At 33.4% G+C, this 18,897-nt stretch overlaps 1 protein-coding gene across 3 annotated transcripts in view; it reads right to left on the minus strand.

The window, feature by feature from the left end:
• NCAM2 (neural cell adhesion molecule 2) overlaps positions 1–18,897 on the minus strand; it is a 505,403-nt gene that overhangs the window by 154,340 nt on the left and 332,166 nt on the right. For all 3 annotated transcript variants that reach the window (XM_039248946.1, XM_039248948.1, XM_039248947.1), the window contains 2 exons: positions 11,551–11,711; positions 9,309–9,454 (listed from right to left, as the gene is read on the minus strand). In XM_039248946.1, coding sequence (XP_039104877.1) covers positions 9,309–9,454; positions 11,551–11,711 — 307 coding nt within the window. The remainder of the gene's footprint in view (positions 1–9,308; positions 9,455–11,550; positions 11,712–18,897) is intronic.

Raw genomic sequence — 18,897 nt, forward strand, 5'->3', positions numbered from 1 at the left:
TTTTGTATGTAAGTACAAAACTAAATGTTAAACTATTCATGTTTAGTATTTTTTTAATCTTAAGTTCCAGTTTAAATACATCTCTTTGAAGTAACAAAAAGCAATATGGACTTAAAGTCAGTTAGGTTGCTTTCTTTGACACAGAAAAATACAGTTTTCAAAATGAATGTAAAAGAACAGAAAATCCTATTATGTTAATAACAAAGTTTTGAACTGATCTAGACTCAGAATAAGACTAGACTTTCATATTTTACTTTAGCAAAAAGAGGAAGAAATCATTTTGAGGTTAATCACTCCGCTTTACTTAGTGGGTTTATTTGCATCATTTTGAAAGGACCTCTTGGTGTTAAAGACTGAAACTAATTGAGTTTCCGTTACTATGATTTGTAAATTCTTTAGCCATTGCTTAATAATGAAGCATATTTATTTACTGGAGGGAAGTGCTTGGATCCAACAGTAAGACGATGGAGAATGGGTTCTGTCCGGGGAAGAATATGTTTGAATGTGCTCCACTCCTCAAAATTTCGTAACTAAACTTGGCATCATGTTAATTCAAAGTATGTTTGACACAAAAGCGGTATTTAAAAGTGTGTTATGTGTACCAATGATGGTACACATGCTAAGTTTAGTATGACTTTGAAAAACAAAGTTTATTTTATTTAAAGTTTTTAAAGTTTATTTATTCTGAGAGTGCGGGAGGGGTAGAAAGAGAGGGGTGGGGATAAAGAGAATCCCAAACAGGCTCCACGCTGTCAGTGCAGAACCCTATGTGGGACTCGAACTAACGAACCACGAGATCATGACCTCAGTGGAAACCAAGAGTGGACAATTAACCGACTGAGATATCCAGGCACCCCAATAATTTTTATTTTATAGTTTTATATTTATTTTAATGATATTTAAAAAGATTAGTAGTGTACGGGGTGCCTGGGTGGCTCAGTCGGTTGAGCGGCCGGCTTCAGCTCAGGTCATGATCTCACGGTTGGTGGGTTCCAGCCCGAGTCGGGCTCTGTGCTGACAGCCAGCTCAGAGCCTGGAGCCTGTTTCAGATTCTGTGTCTCTGTCTCTCTCTGACCCTCCCCTGCTCAAGCTGTCTCACTCTCTCTCAAAAAAATAAAACATGAAAATTTTTAAAAATTATATAAGTAGTGTATAATCATGCTTTTGATTCCACAGATATTTTTGGTTATGATTAGAAAAAACGAAAAACTAATTTAATTTAGAGAAAAATTAAATGTCTAAGAGTATAACAGGCAACACATGCATATAGAAAAGAGAAAAGTTCACTGCCAAAAGACTAAAGTTTGAGAGATTCTGCTTAAGACAGTTGTAACTTATTGCTATACATTTCAAATCATTTTTATTCAGTGTAGGGTGGGATTAATTTCTAGTAGAGGAAGGCCTATAATTTACTATGTAGGACAAGTTTAACTGGAATAAAATAATTATAGATTCTGTATCTTAAAGAGCAGATAAGTGGCACATGTGAGATGTCATCTCCCAGACAGTATTAAAAGCACTTCATAATTATTATATAAAACATTCTATTCATATAGATGGGATTGCATGCTGTTATGTTTACCATTTTGTAAGAATTCTAGAAGTCAAAATCACTCCCTGTAGATCTTTTTACTTCCATTTAGTCTTAACACAACAAGTAACAATATTTTACTTTAAAATCTTTAAAAGGCACCAGGTTTATCCTATGAATCTGAAATCATGTTTTAAAAATTTATGGACAAGGCACTGTTAAGTAATCTTGCTTTGTGGCATGTAGCATTTTTGTCTTCCTATTTAATGACCTGTTTATTCTTTCTTACAATGTGAGTCTATTTAGAGTCAATATTTATTACTATGTAATGTAGGAATTCTACATGGGCCCAAAAGAAGGCAAAAATGAATCACTTCTTGGGGAGCCTGAGTGGTTCAGTCGGTTAAGCATCCGACTTCGGCTCAGGTCATGATCTCGCGGTTCCTGGGTTCGAGCCCCCCATCGGGTTATGTGCTGGCAGCTCAGAGCCTGCAGCCTGTTTCAGATTCTGTGTCAGCCTCTCTCTCTGCCCCTCCCCCGCTCATGTTCTGTCACTTTCGTCTCAAAAATAAATAAACTATTAAAAATTTTTTAAAAAATGAATCACATCCTAGAGAAGAAAATTGGGGGGTAGGGGAGAAGATAGACCTGAGAGTGCAAAGAAATCTCTGATATTTCTGGTCCTGATTTTGTGCCTCTCAAGAAGAAAGACCAGCCTTTCTTTAGCATAAAAATCTACCCTCATCCAAGATAGGAAGTTAGAGCCCTCATCTGTAATTCCATGCAGAGATAAGAGTTGACATCAAACATACTGTGATTAAGTGAAACTGAAATGCAGATTCTGGACATTTTCAACTTACAAGAGGAATGTGATGTATAGTTACAAGATCTGGAATTTAGTGTTTTAAGACAAACTCATGTCTGAGCCATTAAATTAACATTGCTAGAGATTATTTATTTATTTATTTATTATATTTAGTGTGAGAGAACATGAGTAGGAGAGAGGGGCAGAGGGAAAGAGAGAGAAAATCTTAAGCAGGCTCCATGTTAAGCTCGGAGCTCAATGCGGGGTTCCATCCCACAACCCTGGGATAATAAACTGAGCCGAAATCAAGAGTCAGATGTTTAACTGACTGAGCCATTCAGGGGCCCTATAATAAATTTCTACATATTGCTATGTCATAGAAGCACAATCTATAACAACTATGACACCATTCTACTGTTCTTGTGTTATTCATGTGGCACATATGACCACGCTCACACAATTTTTTATTTGTGACAGCAGTCATTAATAGGGAATTAACATAATCATTTTCTCATGCACAAAATATCTGAAGACCAGATACCTCCAGATGAGAGAAAAAAATGCTTTTAAAATGTTTGATTTGTATCTGGGTTATTGTTATGTGAACTCTCATTCTATCTGTAGAAATATTTTCCAGGTATGTCTTATTATCCTGATTTAGACATGCAAAGACTGAGGTTAGATATAAGAAGTAATATAGTGAATGACACCAAAGGGACAATATTAGGATTTAACTTTGAGGAGTGACATTTTATATGACTTCCCATACAAATTCTGGGTGTGGGGCATCTGGGTGGCTCAGTCAGTTAAGCATCCGACTTCAACTCAGGTCATGACCTCACGATTTGTGAGTTTGAGCCCTGTGTCAGTCTCTGTGCTGAGAGTTCAGAGCCTGGAGTCTACTTCAGATTCTGTGTCTCCCGCCCTCTGCCCTTCCCTCACTCGCACACACGGGTAAGCTCTCTCTCAAAAATAAACATTAAGTTTTTTTTAAATCATCAAGCTATATAATCTTACATATATTAACATGTATTGATTAATAAGAATGATAATAAGGAATGATCTAAAGAAACATTTAAAATAGATGTCAGATGTTAATGCCAGGGACTATGTGAAAACACTGCTGACATATAAAATCTTACATAATCCCTAGTTCAACTCTCTGAAAGAAGCATGGTTTCATTTTAAAAATAAAGATTTTAGCAGCACCTAGGTGGCTCAGTCAGTTAAGTGCCTGACTCTTGACTTTGGCTCCTATTATGATCTCATGGTTTTTGAGTTTGAACCCTGCACTGGGCTCAGTGCTGACAGTGTGGAGCCTGCCTGAAATTCTCTCTCTTCCTTTCTGTCTACCAGCTGCTCGCTCGTGCGCTCTCTCTCTCTCTCTCTCTCAAATAAACTTTAAAAATAAATAAAAATAAAGATTTTAATATAAAAGTTAGATTGTATAGTTTGTAAATTGCAAAGCAATTTACAACTTTTAATTCATGGCTGTTTTATATTCCACAATGATAACTTTGGTTTTGGATTAAACTTTATCATATACACTCAAATATTATTAAAATTTTGTATACAGCATCTATTAAATGAAGAGCTAGGGATTTCTGATTTTTATAAACAAATATATCTTAAGATGACTACAGAATAATCTGCTAATTATAAGCTGTCAGTTTAATGAATTTCTGGATAACCCTGGTAAATCAACATTTTATGGAAAATCATAAATAATACCTAAGTTGCATGCAAATAAAATGCTTCAAAATTGTCAACAGATGACTAAAAGTTAGTGAACACTGAAATTTCTTTAAAAATGAAGAACAGGGGCACCTGGGTGGCTCAGTCGGTTAAGCATCCAACTTCAGCTCAGGTCATGATCTCGCGGTTTGTGAGTTTGAACCCGGCTTCGGGCTCTCTGCTGACCGCTCAGAGCCTGGAGCCTGCTTCAGATTATGTGTCTCCCTCTCTCTCTGCCCCCTCCATGCACATACTATGTCTCTCTGTGTCTCTCAGTAATAAATAAAAACGTTAAATTTTTTTAAATGAAGAACAAAATATTATTTTGAAGTAGCAATGAATATTAGAAAATAATTTTGGTTTTATTTTTTAATTTTTTATTATTAATTTTTAAATTTTACATCCTAGTTAGCATATAGTGCAACAATGATTTCAAGAGTAGATTCCTTAATGCCTCTTACCCATTTAGCCAATCCCCTTTCCCACAACCCCTCCAATAAGCCCTTGTTCTCCATATTTAAGGATATCTTATGTTTTTGACCCCCTCCCTGTTTTTGTATTATTTTTGCTTCATTTCCCTTATGTTGATCTGTTTTGTATCTTAAAGTCCTCATATGAGTGAAGTCATTGATATTTGTCTTTCTCTAAGAAGAAAATATTTTTAAAGCAAGTGGATACTCTTTTTCTTACACATTACACATGCTTTTGAAATTTCCTAAGGTTTTCAAAATTACGTATATTATTTTAAAGGTAGATAAAATGCATTAAAGTGAATTAGGGTGAGATAGTCATGAGTTTAAGAGAGCTCTGTGCAGGGGCGCCTTCGTGGCTCAGTCGGTTAAGCATTCAGCTCTGGCCATGATCTCATGGTTCGCGGGTTTGAGCCCCACGTTGGGCTCCGTGCTGACAGCCAGCTCAGAGCCTGTAGCCTGCCTTGGTATCTGTATCTCCCTCTCTTTCTGACCCTCTCCTGCTCACACTGCCTCTCTCTCTTTCTCTCTAGAAATAAATAAAACATTAAAAGAGAGAGAGAGAGCTCTGTGTTTAAGCACCATCATTTTTGTTGTCATTTCTGAAGGACAATATTATGCAAGGATATTTTATGGTATGTTAATATGTATAGTTCAATCATACTACAAATCTATACCTACAGAAAGCATCTACATGTGAGCATATTCGAGATGCCTTGTGATACCCACTTATCTGAGCCTCCTCAAATTCGTGGTCCACAAAATCATGAGCAAAAGAAAATGGTTGTTTTGTGCTACTATGTTCTGGGGTCATTTATTATGTAGTAAGGCTACCAGAACATAAATTGAGACATTATATATACAGTGTTTATTAAGATGCTATTAACATAATATTTGCTGGGTAGTGAACACTTCTCATGGACTCCTAACATTTATTCCCTGGGAAGTGGGTCTGCTAACATACCAGTCCTAGACTTTGCAAATCCTTAATAAATCTTTCCCATGAGAACCAGGCAGATGTTTGATTGTTAACTAGGGGCACATCATACTGAATATGCTTTTCCTAGCTACTCTTTTTTATTTTTAGAAAGGACCTTCCTGTTGAGACCCCAGGTTCTCCCTTGCTCTCTGCCATGACGGTAACCTTAGCAGTGAGCCCTCAGTGTAGCCCACAGTGGAGGCTACAAGGTCTAATGCTACCTAGACTGTATTGGTTAAGTCTAATTCTATAGTTCAGTATAAAAGCATTCACTTACCTGCAGATTTAAGTCACATGTTATTTTATCCCAATTGATTTCTTTTGTCTTATCTGGTGATTGAGAATTTAGGCAAGGAAAGGGGATACTATTAATTGAAACCCCGTGCCTTGTAAATCTACTTGGATGAATATATTTGCTAAATGCATTGTTATATTTTAGGATGAAGTTATTAGTATGAGCCATATTATATTGATGCTATTTCACTCTCTATGACCTACACAATTAGCAGTTTCATCAAAACTTTGATAGCGTATGCATGATGGGAAGTTTTGATTTGTTTTGTTCAATATTTCCCAAGCTCCAATCAGGCACCAAATAATCTGTTAAGAGCATTTTTCTGGCAAAAGGATTAGTTGTTAAATTTCATTTGACTTAGAAAATTGTCTTCCAGAGTATGGCCTGAAGTCAATCCATATGATACCAACCTTATGAATTTTTTAATATGCACTTCTAGGTCTTGTGTTAGACATACTAAATCAGTCTTGATGACTGGGATTCTAGAAAGTGCACTTTAAAGGCTCTCCAGTGATTCTTATGGTAAATACAATCTCATACTTTCCATGACAAAAGAGCTATGATCTGAACATACTCCATGATAGTAATTAAGCCTAAGTTACCAGACTTTACATAGTCTATTAAAAACTAGAGTTTAGGAAAAAAACAAACAAACAAAAAAAAAACTAGCGTTTAGGGCCGCCTGGGTGGCTTAGTCTGTTAGGTGTCTGACTTTGGCTCACGTCATGATCCTGAAGTTCATGAGTTCTAGCCCCATGTTGGACTCTGTGACGACATCTCAGAGCCTGGAGTCTGCTTCAGATTCTGTGTCTCCCTCTCTCTTTGCCCCTCCCCTGCTCACGCTGTCTCACTCTCCCTCCCAAAAAATAAATAAAATAAATAAATCAATATTTAAAAAATTTTTTAAAAACCTAGAGTTTATTTAGAATAACAGAAACAAGATAAAGTATGCTTGAAAATTATGTAATATAACAAAGTAATGTAACAAAAAATAAAGTTTATTGAATATTTACAAAATATAGAGTTTGATATACTCCTCATGTTTCTTACACCTTTAAGGGAAATAAGCATTATCCACATTTTAAAGTTGATGAAACTCATATCAATAAGAGTTCAAATTCGGGGCACCATTGTTAAGTTGGTTAAGAGTCTGACTTCAGCTCAGGTCACGATCTCGTGGTTCATGGGGTTGAGCCCCACATTGGGCTCTGTGCTGACAGCTCAACTCAGAGCCTGGAGCCTACTTCAGATTCTGTGTCTCCTTCTCTCTCTGTCCCACCCCCACTTGAGTTCTGTTTGTCTTTCTCAAAAATAAACATTAAAAAAAAAGAGTTCAAATAATATTGCCAAATGGCAGAGCTGAAAATCAAATTAGATATGTCTTACTTTAAAGTTCAACTCAACCATTCAGTTTTTGAATTTTGGTTGTTCAAGAAACTCGCAATGATAGGAGAAAGACTTACCACCCAGAAAATAAGACAGGAACATTAAAATAATTTTCGAGAAATGTCATGATAAAAAGTGATTAACCTTAATTTTTTTACTCACTGGAAAAAATTGCATTTGGAAAAACAAAGCTCATATGGGTTTCTATAATTGTTTTATAGCAAATAAACCAAATAATTTTCTAAAAGATGATTAGTTTAACAGGTAAAGTTCTTTTCAAACAAAAATAGCTGATTATTCTTCATACCTACTAGAGAAGAAATTTCTGTATATAGTTTTGGGTGGGCTGAGAGTATAAAATAAAATATCACAGCCTTCTGGTTACTTTCTAACTTTTCATTAATAAAATAAATGAATGTAATATATCTCTCATTTTTGCTATACACATAATGAAACATCTATTAAATGAAGAGTAATACTATCTTTAAGATGCGAGCTCTTAGGAATATTTAGACAGGAAAATAATGAAAACATGAGTTAGGAATATGAAGGTGTAATTAATAAGAGTTTATAGATATGAAAATCATTATTCTTGAGAGTGATCTTGTCTCAAGTAACATACTACATAGACAGAAAAACAATTACCTAGAGTTTTGTATATCTGAAATATAACTCCTTTAAGATTTGACAACTGTGCCATAATAATATCTGACTTCCTGTTAAGAAAATTTTAAAGCAAACTCTATATCATTTCACTGGATTGTCAGAAGATATTTTATAGATTTCATTTTCAATTTGTATACATACAAAATAATTAAATCAAAATAGTATAATTATTACCAAAAATGATGTAATGTCTTAAAAATGCCATCATTTGGGATGTCTGGGTAGCTCGGTTAGTCAGGGGTCATACTCTTGGTCTCAGCTCAGGTCGTGATCTCGGGGTTCATGGTTAGAGCCCTGCAGTGGACTCCACGCTGACAGTGCAGAGCCTGCTTGGGAGTCTCTCTCTCTCACTCTACTTCTACCCTGCTTGTGGATGTGGTCTCTCTCTCTCTCTCTCAAAATAAATAAATAAACTTAAAAATGCCATCATGAGGATAAAACGAGGTAAAGAAGTATGATATATACATGTATACATATCATATATATGAATATAATTCTTGCAAAGAATAAGGAGTAAATAAATAAGGAGATTGCTGTTTTGTCAATTTATGGAGTTAGCATGTTAAAAATTACATAATGAGTTGGAGGGACAGAAAGTATGTTTCAAATAAGGTGGTTTCAAATTTTTCTGCTACCAAGGTTGGTGAGTCAAATGCACTTATAGTTTAGAAGCGGCTGTTTTGCAGAACTTGATTTAAATTAATGAAAGGTTAAAGGAGTTTCTCTTCAATATTGAGAAAAGAGATCTAAGCTTAATATTACCCTCTTTTAGGTGTGTGAAATGTCAATCCCATCCCATCATTAATTCACTATCTTTTCTTTCTGTTTCACTTTCTTCTATATTTTGCAGTTTTATATGAGAATTATGAAAAATAATAATGAAAATCTATTAATTAGTTTCTTAGTAACTTGAATGCATTCTGGTGACAGGTTACTATTTACATGGGGATGACAATTGCCAGAATGCTGTGCTGCACTTACTTCTCTTTCTTAGATTCTAAATTATATGAAAGCAGAAACCTAATCTACTACGCAAAGATAATTCTAAAGAGTAAAGTGTTAATAACAGCCAGAATCTGGTGAATATGAATGACTTTCATTTTCACAACATTGGGTACTGGAGGCGGAATGTTAAAATTGCAATAAGAAAGTTTACAGATACAAAGTATGCCAAAACTCCATGTAAGCAAATTTAAGAATATCAACATTTAAGAATATTTTGTGGCTTAATGAAAAACATCTTTAAATATCATACTTTCACTTTTTTCTCCTCTGACCTTATTTTTAGAATGACTCGTAGAGTTACTCTTTTAAAAATTAAGCAATCTTTTATACTCCTACAATTTACTTGGAAAGCTGGAGTCCCAGATGAGATTTACTAATAGGCAAAACTCTGAAAATACAATCGTATTGAAAATCACTATATATCAAGTTCCTGTTACCTTATCGCCTTCAGAAAACGTGATGCCATCTACTGCTCTTTTCCAAGTGATTTCTGGAATGGGCTCCCCTTCGGCTTCACATGTAAGTGTGATTTGACCATTCTCATACGTAGTCTCATTTTTAAGCTGTATTATGTGAGGCTGTACTGTAAAGAATGTATACATTACTCAATCTGTATGGGAGGAGAATAGTACCATTCAGACTTAAAAGCCATGGTGGGCATGTAAGTCCACATTAATACATTACACAATTATCAACTTTGCAGCAGTTCTACCAGCATGCTTTGCTTTAAAGGAGTGCCAAGAGACAGTTGAATACACAGGAGTAAAACTTTAGAAAATAATTCTCATCCGTTATCATAAAAATAGTTTGAAGTGGCTTAGAAATCAGCATACAAATTATAATTCCTGTCAAAATGTTGCAATTTAAAAGACACTTAATTATTTTTTCTTCTCTTAAAGCTATAAAATTAAAACTTTCTTTTTTAAAGCCACATGGTACCCATGTTTCTGAGTGTGTGTGTATTTATGTGTGACATCAGCTTATTTAGTGATTAACTCTTAAGCTCTAAAAATTATCTTGCCAAAGAAGGGAAATGATGATTGTATCCTGAATATGTATAAAGTATATTTATGCACAATATTTAAAAGATTTATGAAGTAAGTATATATACATGTTATTTTCTGATATTCCAATTGATTTATATTTACCTCAGTTTATTTTAACAATATTTTAAGCACTGTAGCTAATCATTTCTTTGTAATTATGACTTCAATAATGAGAATTATTTTTATATTAAAAACTACGTCCATCCACAAATTTACATGATAGCACAGAGTTTTATGATTGTAAAGAAGAGTTTATTCTTATATTTTGGTAGAACATAAAAAAGATAAAACCTAACATTTGTTAATTCAGAAAAAGTAACAGTTTATTTAATCTTTAAATGGAATTAATCATGGACTATAAATAAGTTGTTTTTAATCTTAGAAAATTAGATTCCAACTATCGGAAATATACCATATATAATTTTTACTAACTCAGTGTTTACTCCATTGACTTTAATGGATTTAGGTTGGTTTTTACTCCATATACTTGATTTTGTGTCAAACACAACACAAATTTGTTCAGTGTTACTATACAAAAGTGATTATAACAGCAATGTAGCATATCATGCAGTATTTTCTATTTAAAAAAATGAAAGTATTAAAAATGTTCTTTTATTTATCTCTTTGTTCTCGCTTACTGCCACCCTAATAAAAACAAGTAACTAATATTTCATAAAAGTGCTTTGATGCAAGTTAAGATTATCTACCCTTTGGAATTATCTCAGAAACTATCATTTGTAATTAATTAATTTATTTTTACGCTGAGTCATATTCATTTAGTGTAGGTTTTAAAGAGAACAATCTTGTAAGGAATAGTGTTAGAACAAGATATAGGCTTCCTATAATTTCTAACAGCTTTAAGTTTATTTCCTTTTTCCTCTGCATGAACCATGGTCCTTCTTACTCCTAAAGAATTTCCCTTTTTCCTTGCCTTGCTCTTTGTTGTGAAAGAGTTTTGATAACAGTGCTTTGAAAAAAGGAGAAAACATATTAAATATTATTAGTGCATTTAATTTTTAGTATTATGCTTTTGAAAGACAGTGGTATATTCTAAATACACTAGAAAAAATGCTTTTCTTCTTATCAGCTTAATGGAAGCTAAATCAATAATAATAATTTAATAACCCTTACTAGTTAATCTACTTTTTGTAACTTCCTCAAAGAAGGTAATATGGCTCTTGGTAAATATAAAAGGTATTAATATTTCGTTTAATAAAAATGAAAAAGTAGTATTTATTTATAGTTACATATCAACATGTTCTAATTATAGCTTTATAGAAGTATGGTTTTGAAGTATAATAAAAGTAAAACTAATCTGAACATGTGTCATTTAAAGGTTTATGAAGACCAACCAATATTATATATAAATTGTAAGGGTCCCAGTATGTGTAATTTAAATAAATTTTCTTCCATCTTCTGTGATGAGTCAGTCAATATTTTGAAAGAATATACATACATCATTTCATGTAATTCTTAAAATGATTCTATTTGGTAACTGCAATGTTAATATATATTTCAGATGAGAAATCACATTTACTTTTGGAAAGTTAGTGATGTATAAATGACAGAGTAGAATTTGATTCAGACCTCCCTCTAGCCATCATAATTTTAACCACTATGCTATAATACTTACCAAAGACCTGCAGGAATGCCTGTTTTTCATCTTCTCCTGCTTTATTTGTGGCCCTGCAGATATAAGGACCCCCATCACTATTAATTATGTTCCTGACAGTGAGTTCTGTATTGCTTCCTTTCAATATGTATTTTTCGTTTTCTTCAATGAACTTGCCATTCCTAAAGAAGAAAACAGAGGTTGATCTTCATGAATCTGACTTCATAACTCAGAAGGAGACTGTATTCAATTTTTGATCACTCATTATTAATCACTTCATGGCTATTGATAAACAAGGTTATATTCCAATCACAAGTATACTTTTAATAGCTCAGGAAAAACACAATTACTGGGCATTAAAATTAAGCTTGAAAACTGCTTTGAATTTAGAGACGAGAATAACTTTGGAGCTATGCTGAAATCTTAACACTCATTTTAGACAAAAAAGCACATTGGTTCAATTTTTACTTTATTAGGAAAAAATTTTGTTTTGCTGATCTTAATTTCAGATATACTTTTTAGTTTCGTGAATCAACACACATCTATTTACTCAGTCCCTAGGAAACATTTAAGATCATTTCTATAGAAATATCCTTTGAAGAAGTTTCAAAGTAAATGCAATTTAAATACATTACCAATTTATATTGCAAATAAGTATTACAAACAAAGGAGTAAGATGAAACAATTATTTGCAAGTGCCATTAGAGGAATTATGCTGAATATGATTATTTAATTCATGAATGAGAAGAAATCACTTTTCTTAAATATGTTCCCTGTTCAATATCAATAATTTTCAATATTTTCCAAGTTCTTACTGAATTGAAATAGTCTTCACACTCCTCCAATTCTAGGTTTTGTTGTCTCTTAAAACAATGTTTTTCAATTTTTTTCTACAATACCTACAGTAAAAAATATTTTGAATATACTTAAAACTTAATTCCCCTTAACATGTGTGACACCTTCTCATAATGTATAGTCCCTTCCATTCTAATTTATTCTCCTCACTTACTCTTCCTCTTCTGTTTGTATTTCTTTAGTTTTCCTTCTATATTTTTCATGTAATGGTATTTTGAATGACTGAATTGACTGTAAGGCCCACAGATATAAAATGTTTAGGATTTATCCTTAGAGAATGGTGTATCTATCCACAGACATGTAAATTTTAAAAAATCTCTGAAAAATTATTAAAAAAAATTCCTAGAATGAGAGAACACTGCTTCAATACACTAAATGGTCATTCCAGTGAATCCTGGTTTCACTTTCCAGAAAGCTATGGAACATATCTCAATATAATACTTATCTTTCTATTACTCAAGCGTCTGTTTTTTCCAGTCTATTGACATCTCTAAAGATAACATGAAATGTGAAAAAATGTCATAAGAAGATTGAGGTGCAAAAGTAAGATTTGTAAAATACTTATAGCAAGGTATTTTAAGTATTAGTATATTAAATATTATATTAATATAATACTATTAGTATAGTATAAGCATTAGTATATATATATCTGTATTTTTATATATTTTTGTATGTTTATGAATCTAAAACATAACAAAAATGATATTTTAACATTTTTGTCTAGAATATAATATATAGAGCCTCATAGTAATTAATGATTCAATATATTTCCTATACCATCCAATAGACAATATTAATTTGTATAACAATAACAACAACAACAATAATAATGCAGAGAGGTTTAAACAAATTGTGGTTTGTAAGACACTTTCCCTATAAATTCCATCTGGTTAAAAGCTCACAATTAGCTCATAGATGTCTGTTTTCCCTCCCACCCTCATTCACAGATTAGAGAACAAAAATTTTAAGTATAATTTTCCCACCTCTTAATTCACAGATGAAGAAACCTAGGATTACACAGGTATATAAGCAACAGGCTAACTAAATTCTAGTGTTATTTCTGATAAAATGAGTTATTTCTCTACCTCATGTGAAATATTGTGCTAAGTGCTTAAAAGTACACAAATGCGTGAGAAAGTAATGGTTTCTTAATGCCTCTCTCCTAACAAGCTTGTGATATAGAATATAGTTGTTATTTATATAACTCTATAGCTCTATTTCTATAACTCTATAAGTCTACTTCTAGAGAATGCCATGTTTGCAAAAGACTCTCAAAAGAATTCTCTAAGCTCATATTCTGAAACTCAAACCACTTTTCTAAGTACCGCTTTTCTAGGCAAAAAAAATAGGTATGATAATCAAGGAATTAGTAGAAATGATAAAAGGAGAATAATTCCACTTTCAACTGCAGTGGAGTAGCAGGAGATCATACCCTTCCACTGTAAACAGCAAACAACATTAGACACAGATTAAATAACAGTTTCCAGACACTTATCAACAAGTAGCTCAAGACAGTGGCCTCAGAAGACCATCATAGCCTTCTACCTGAAGAGGGTTTCTAGGCTGCACCTCATAGAGGGACAACCCCAACAAAATAGGGAGAGTTCTCAGTTGGAAGTGGTTAAAGTAGCTAGAACATGTGGATCAGTGAATGTAAGAAAAAAGAGCTACACAATAAAGACAGTAGAGAGACCTGCAATGTGTCCTCAACCAATCTTTAACTGACTACTGATCAGTGATTGCATGCCAGGAAGACTTTCTGTGGATAGGAAAAGTACCATTGGTAAAGATAAAAGACAATAATTTCAGAACCAGGAATAATTTGCATCCCAACCATCCAGAGTAGAAAAACTTCCTAAATTTCAGGACACTCTGTCACCCCTTTAGAAGAATATTGCCTCATTAATGGAACCACGTTAATCTTAGGCTGAAGTTGCTCTGGATCCACTAAAAGAGCCTAAAAGCAATCCTCAAAACATCAAAATGTTCCCAAGTTACTTACCATATCTAAAAATAAAGTAAGAGAATATAAAAACAACCAGCACTCCAAAACATAAAATCCTTAATACTTGAACCCAATCAAAAATTACCAGAATAGTATATAACTGGGAAAATATGACACATAACAAAGAGAAAATTCAATCAATTAAAAAGATTCTTAAGTGACACAGATGATCAAATTAGGAGAAAATACTGTTAAAATAACTATTAGAATACATTCTGTATGTTCAAGGAAGTAAAATACAAGCATTGTAAGAGAAGATTGGAAGACAAGAGAAAGTCCTCTATCATAAATGCACAATAAGTATTGAGTGAATGGAGGAATGGCTCAAGATGGTGGTGTAGAAAGATCCCGAACTCAACTCCTCCCATGGACACCCTGATTCTAATGCTACACAGGGATGAATTCCCCTGAAAAACACTTGAAAACTGTCTTAAGAGCTTCTCCACAACAAAAGAAAAAAGGAACAGGTAAGAGAATCAGAGATTTGGTCTTGCCAAAATCCCTACTCAGCATGGATAATCACAATTTAGGGGTATCTCACAAATTTGGAGTTTCTTCTTGAGTGAAGGGTTTGTACCCTATATCAGACACCCCAACCCTTGGGACCTACACTGGAGAGATTAATACCTCAAATATCTGACTCTGCAAAGCAAAAAGGCTTACACCCAGGACATCCAACAGGCTATGGAAAATTGAAAGTCTGCTTTTAAGAGTCTTAAACCAACTCTCACTTATTCCAGGAATTAAAAAAATAAATCAGTTTGGAAAGCATCTTTCTATATGCAATGGAGATTCATTAGTTAATATTCAAGAACATGCTGGAGACACAGCGATCTGGTAGGACTTTATCCAGAGGAGAAGATGCTAGTGGGCACCATTTTTGAATTCTCACTCAACATTGCTAGTGTTGTAGGGCTTCTCCACTCCCATGCTCTCCCATAGTCCTGCAGCAGCTATCCAGCCTGTCCTGCCCATGGGATCTCCCAGTCTTACTATTTCCAGTTGGCACACTCTCGTCCTGGGCTCCCTCAGGGATCCCCCACAGTCTATCTGAAGCCAGCAGGCTCACTCTGTTCACATGCTGTGTACCCTTGGGTACTGCCAGAGCAAGCTGCCCATCCCACCCTTGGGTTCTACCTTATTAAAAATAAATTAGGCTACATAGATAAGCACAAATTTTTAAGAGTCAACCAAGAAGTTGGGCAAGGTGAATGAAAGTTCCATCACATATACAAGGGCACTCTTTCTAGAATAGGAGAGGTAGCTGTTGCACCTAATACACAGAAACAAAAGTATGGAGAAAATGAAAATGAGAAAGCAAGAATACACTCCAAAAGAAAGGACAAGATAAAACTCAGAAAAAAAAAAATCTTGATAAAAGGGAGGTAAGTAATTTACCTGACAAAGAGTTCAAAGTAATGGTCATGAAGATGTTCTCTAAACTGGAAGAATAGATGCACCCAGAGAGAACTTCAAACAAAGAGACAGAAAATGTAGGAAAGTATCAAACAGAAGTCAAGGAACTGAAGAATACAATAAGTGAACTAAAAAATACACTGAAGAGTCTCAACAGCAGTTTAGATGAGGCAGAAGACCAGATCATCAACCTGGAGAACAGGTCAATGGAACTCATCCAAATAGAAAAACTACAATAACAACAATAAAAAAAGGGAATTTAACAAAGTGAAGATAGCTTATGGGACCTTTGAGACAACATCAAGTGGAATAACATTCACATTATAGGGTCCCAGAAAGGAAAGAGAAAGAGGAATGGATAGAAAACTTATTTAACGAAATAACGGCTGAAAATTTAATCAACCTAGGAAGGAAATATGTTATGACACAATATAATTAAAATGTCAACAGTTAAAGAAAAAGAGAAAATCTTAAAGATTGTAAGAGAAAAACATGGTACATATAAAGACTATCACATAAGTACCTGTAAGACTATCACCTGGTTTTTCAGAATAAATCCTTCAGACCTAAAAGAAGTGGCATGATACATTCAAAGTGCTGAAAGAAAAGACTACTCTACCCAGCAAGACTATCATTCAGAATAAAGCAGAGACAGTTTTACAGACAAGTAAAAGACAAAGGATTTCATACCACTAGACCAGCCTCACAAGAAATGTTGAAGGTACGTCTTCAAGCTGAAAAGAAATGGTACTAACTAGTAACAAGAAAACATATGAAAGTAAAAATCTGATTGGAAAAGCCAAATATACAGTAAAGATAGTGGATTAACCACTTAAAAACTTACAATGAAGGTTAAAAGACAAATGTAAAATCAACTATAATTATAATAATTTGTTAAGGTATACACACACAAAGATGTAATATATAACATCAGAAATGTAAAATATGTGGTGGGGGGATAAAAATCTAGAGTCTTTAACATGTATTCAAACTTATATTACTATCAACTTAAAATAAAGTGCTATACAGTCTGTTATATGTGACCCCTGGTAGACGCACAAAGGATAATGGGAAAATAATTTAAACATAACACTAAAAAGAAGTATCAAACCACAAGGAAAGAGAGCAAGAGAAAAAGAAGGGAACAGAGAGAAACTACAAACCATCCATAAAACAATGAACAAAATGGCAATAAGTACATGGCTATCAATAATTACTTTAAATGCAAATGGACTAAAATTCTCCAATCAAAAGATAAGTGACTAAATGGGAAAAAGAAGATCTATTAATATGTTGTCTATAAGAGACCCATTTCAGATCTAAGAACACATAGAGACATAAAGTGAAGGGATAGAGGGATGCCTTGGTGGCTCAGTTTCTTAAGCCTCTGACTCCTGATTTAGGCTCAGCTCATGATCCCAGGGTCCCAAGAGATTGAACCCAGCATCAGACTCCATGCTGAGCATGGAACTTACTTAAAAATTCTCTCTCTCCTTGCCCCTCTCTCCAAGTCACACATGCTCTCTCTTTCTAAAATAAAATAAAAAAATGAAAATTAAAGTGAAGGGATAGGAAAAGATATTCCATGCAAATGAACATGAAAACAAAGCAATACTTCTATCATACAAAATGATAACTTTAAAACAAATACTACACAATATAACAAGGAAAGGCATTATGTAATGGTAATAGGATCATTTCAAAAAGATGATATAACATTAGTAAATAATTATGTGCCTAATATAGGAATACCTAAATATATAAAGCAGGTATTAACAACCTAAAGGTAGAAATTGACAGCAATACAATAATAGTAGAGGACGTTAATACCCAATTTACAGCAATAGATCTATCATCCAGACACAAAATCAATAAGAAACATTGGCCTTAAACAACACATTAGACCACATGGACTTAATAGATATAAATAGAACTGTCCATTTATAAGTAGTAGAATACCCATTCTTCTCAAGTGACATGGAACATTCTCCAGGATAAATGGCATTAGCCTACAAACAAGTCTCAATAAATTTAAGAAATTATTTCACATACCAAGCATCTTTTCTGATCACAATAGTATGAAACTAGAAATCAGTTCCAAGAAGAAAACTGGAAAAAAATCCCATAAAAAGGAAGGAAATCTTGCCATTTATGACAACACAAATGGACCATAAAAGTGTTACGCTAAGTGTTATAAGTCAGACAGAGAAATATAAATACCATATAATTTCAATTACATGTGAATCTAAAGACAAAACAAGTTAACAAACAAAAGAAAACAATCTCATGGATACAGAGAATGGATTGGTAGATATCAGAGGGGAAGAGAGTTAGGGGGTGGGTGAGATGGGTGAAGGGAATCGATTGTATGGTGACAGATGGTAACTAGACTTACTGTGGTTATCACTTTGAAATGTATATGAAAATCAAAATATAATCTGAAACTAATAATGATCTGAAACTAATAATGCTATATATCACTTTGCCTTGGAAGTAAAGTCCTCTATCAAATTTGTAGAGATAAAAAATAGAATGATAAGAAATACTCTGGCAGATCTGAGAGTAGATTAAACATTGTAAAATAAAAAAATCAATGAGCTTGAAAATATGTTAATATAATTTAGTAAACTTGAAGACATAAAAAATTGAAAACGGAAAAAGAACTCTAATTTCTATCTGGTATCATTTTATTGCTCAACAATGTCCTTTCCTAATTTTATGATACTGATATGATGTTGATAAATGTATAAACACAAACCAGAGCTTTAAAAGGCATAAAAAAAAAAAAAAAAAAAACAGACAGAACTGAGCACAGAGAAACAGATAATACTTGTAAAACTATTAAGGAGATAGAAGATGTGAACATTAATCAACCAGCTGACCTATTTGATTTTTAGAGAATATCCATACAACAGAGGAATATATATTCCTTTCAACTGCACATAGAACATTTAAAAATACAGATCATAAAATGAGACCCAATAAATTTAAGCAACTTGATATACTAAATATGTTTTCTGACAATTCAGTTAGAAGCTAATAGAAATATATTTGAAATACACTCAAATCTTTGGAAACACATCAACAACATC

This window comes from Hyaena hyaena, unplaced genomic scaffold (assembly GCF_003009895.1).
Source record: "Hyaena hyaena isolate Hyena2069 unplaced genomic scaffold, ASM300989v1 scaffold_323, whole genome shotgun sequence".
Lineage (NCBI taxonomy): Eukaryota > Metazoa > Chordata > Mammalia > Carnivora > Hyaenidae > Hyaena > Hyaena hyaena.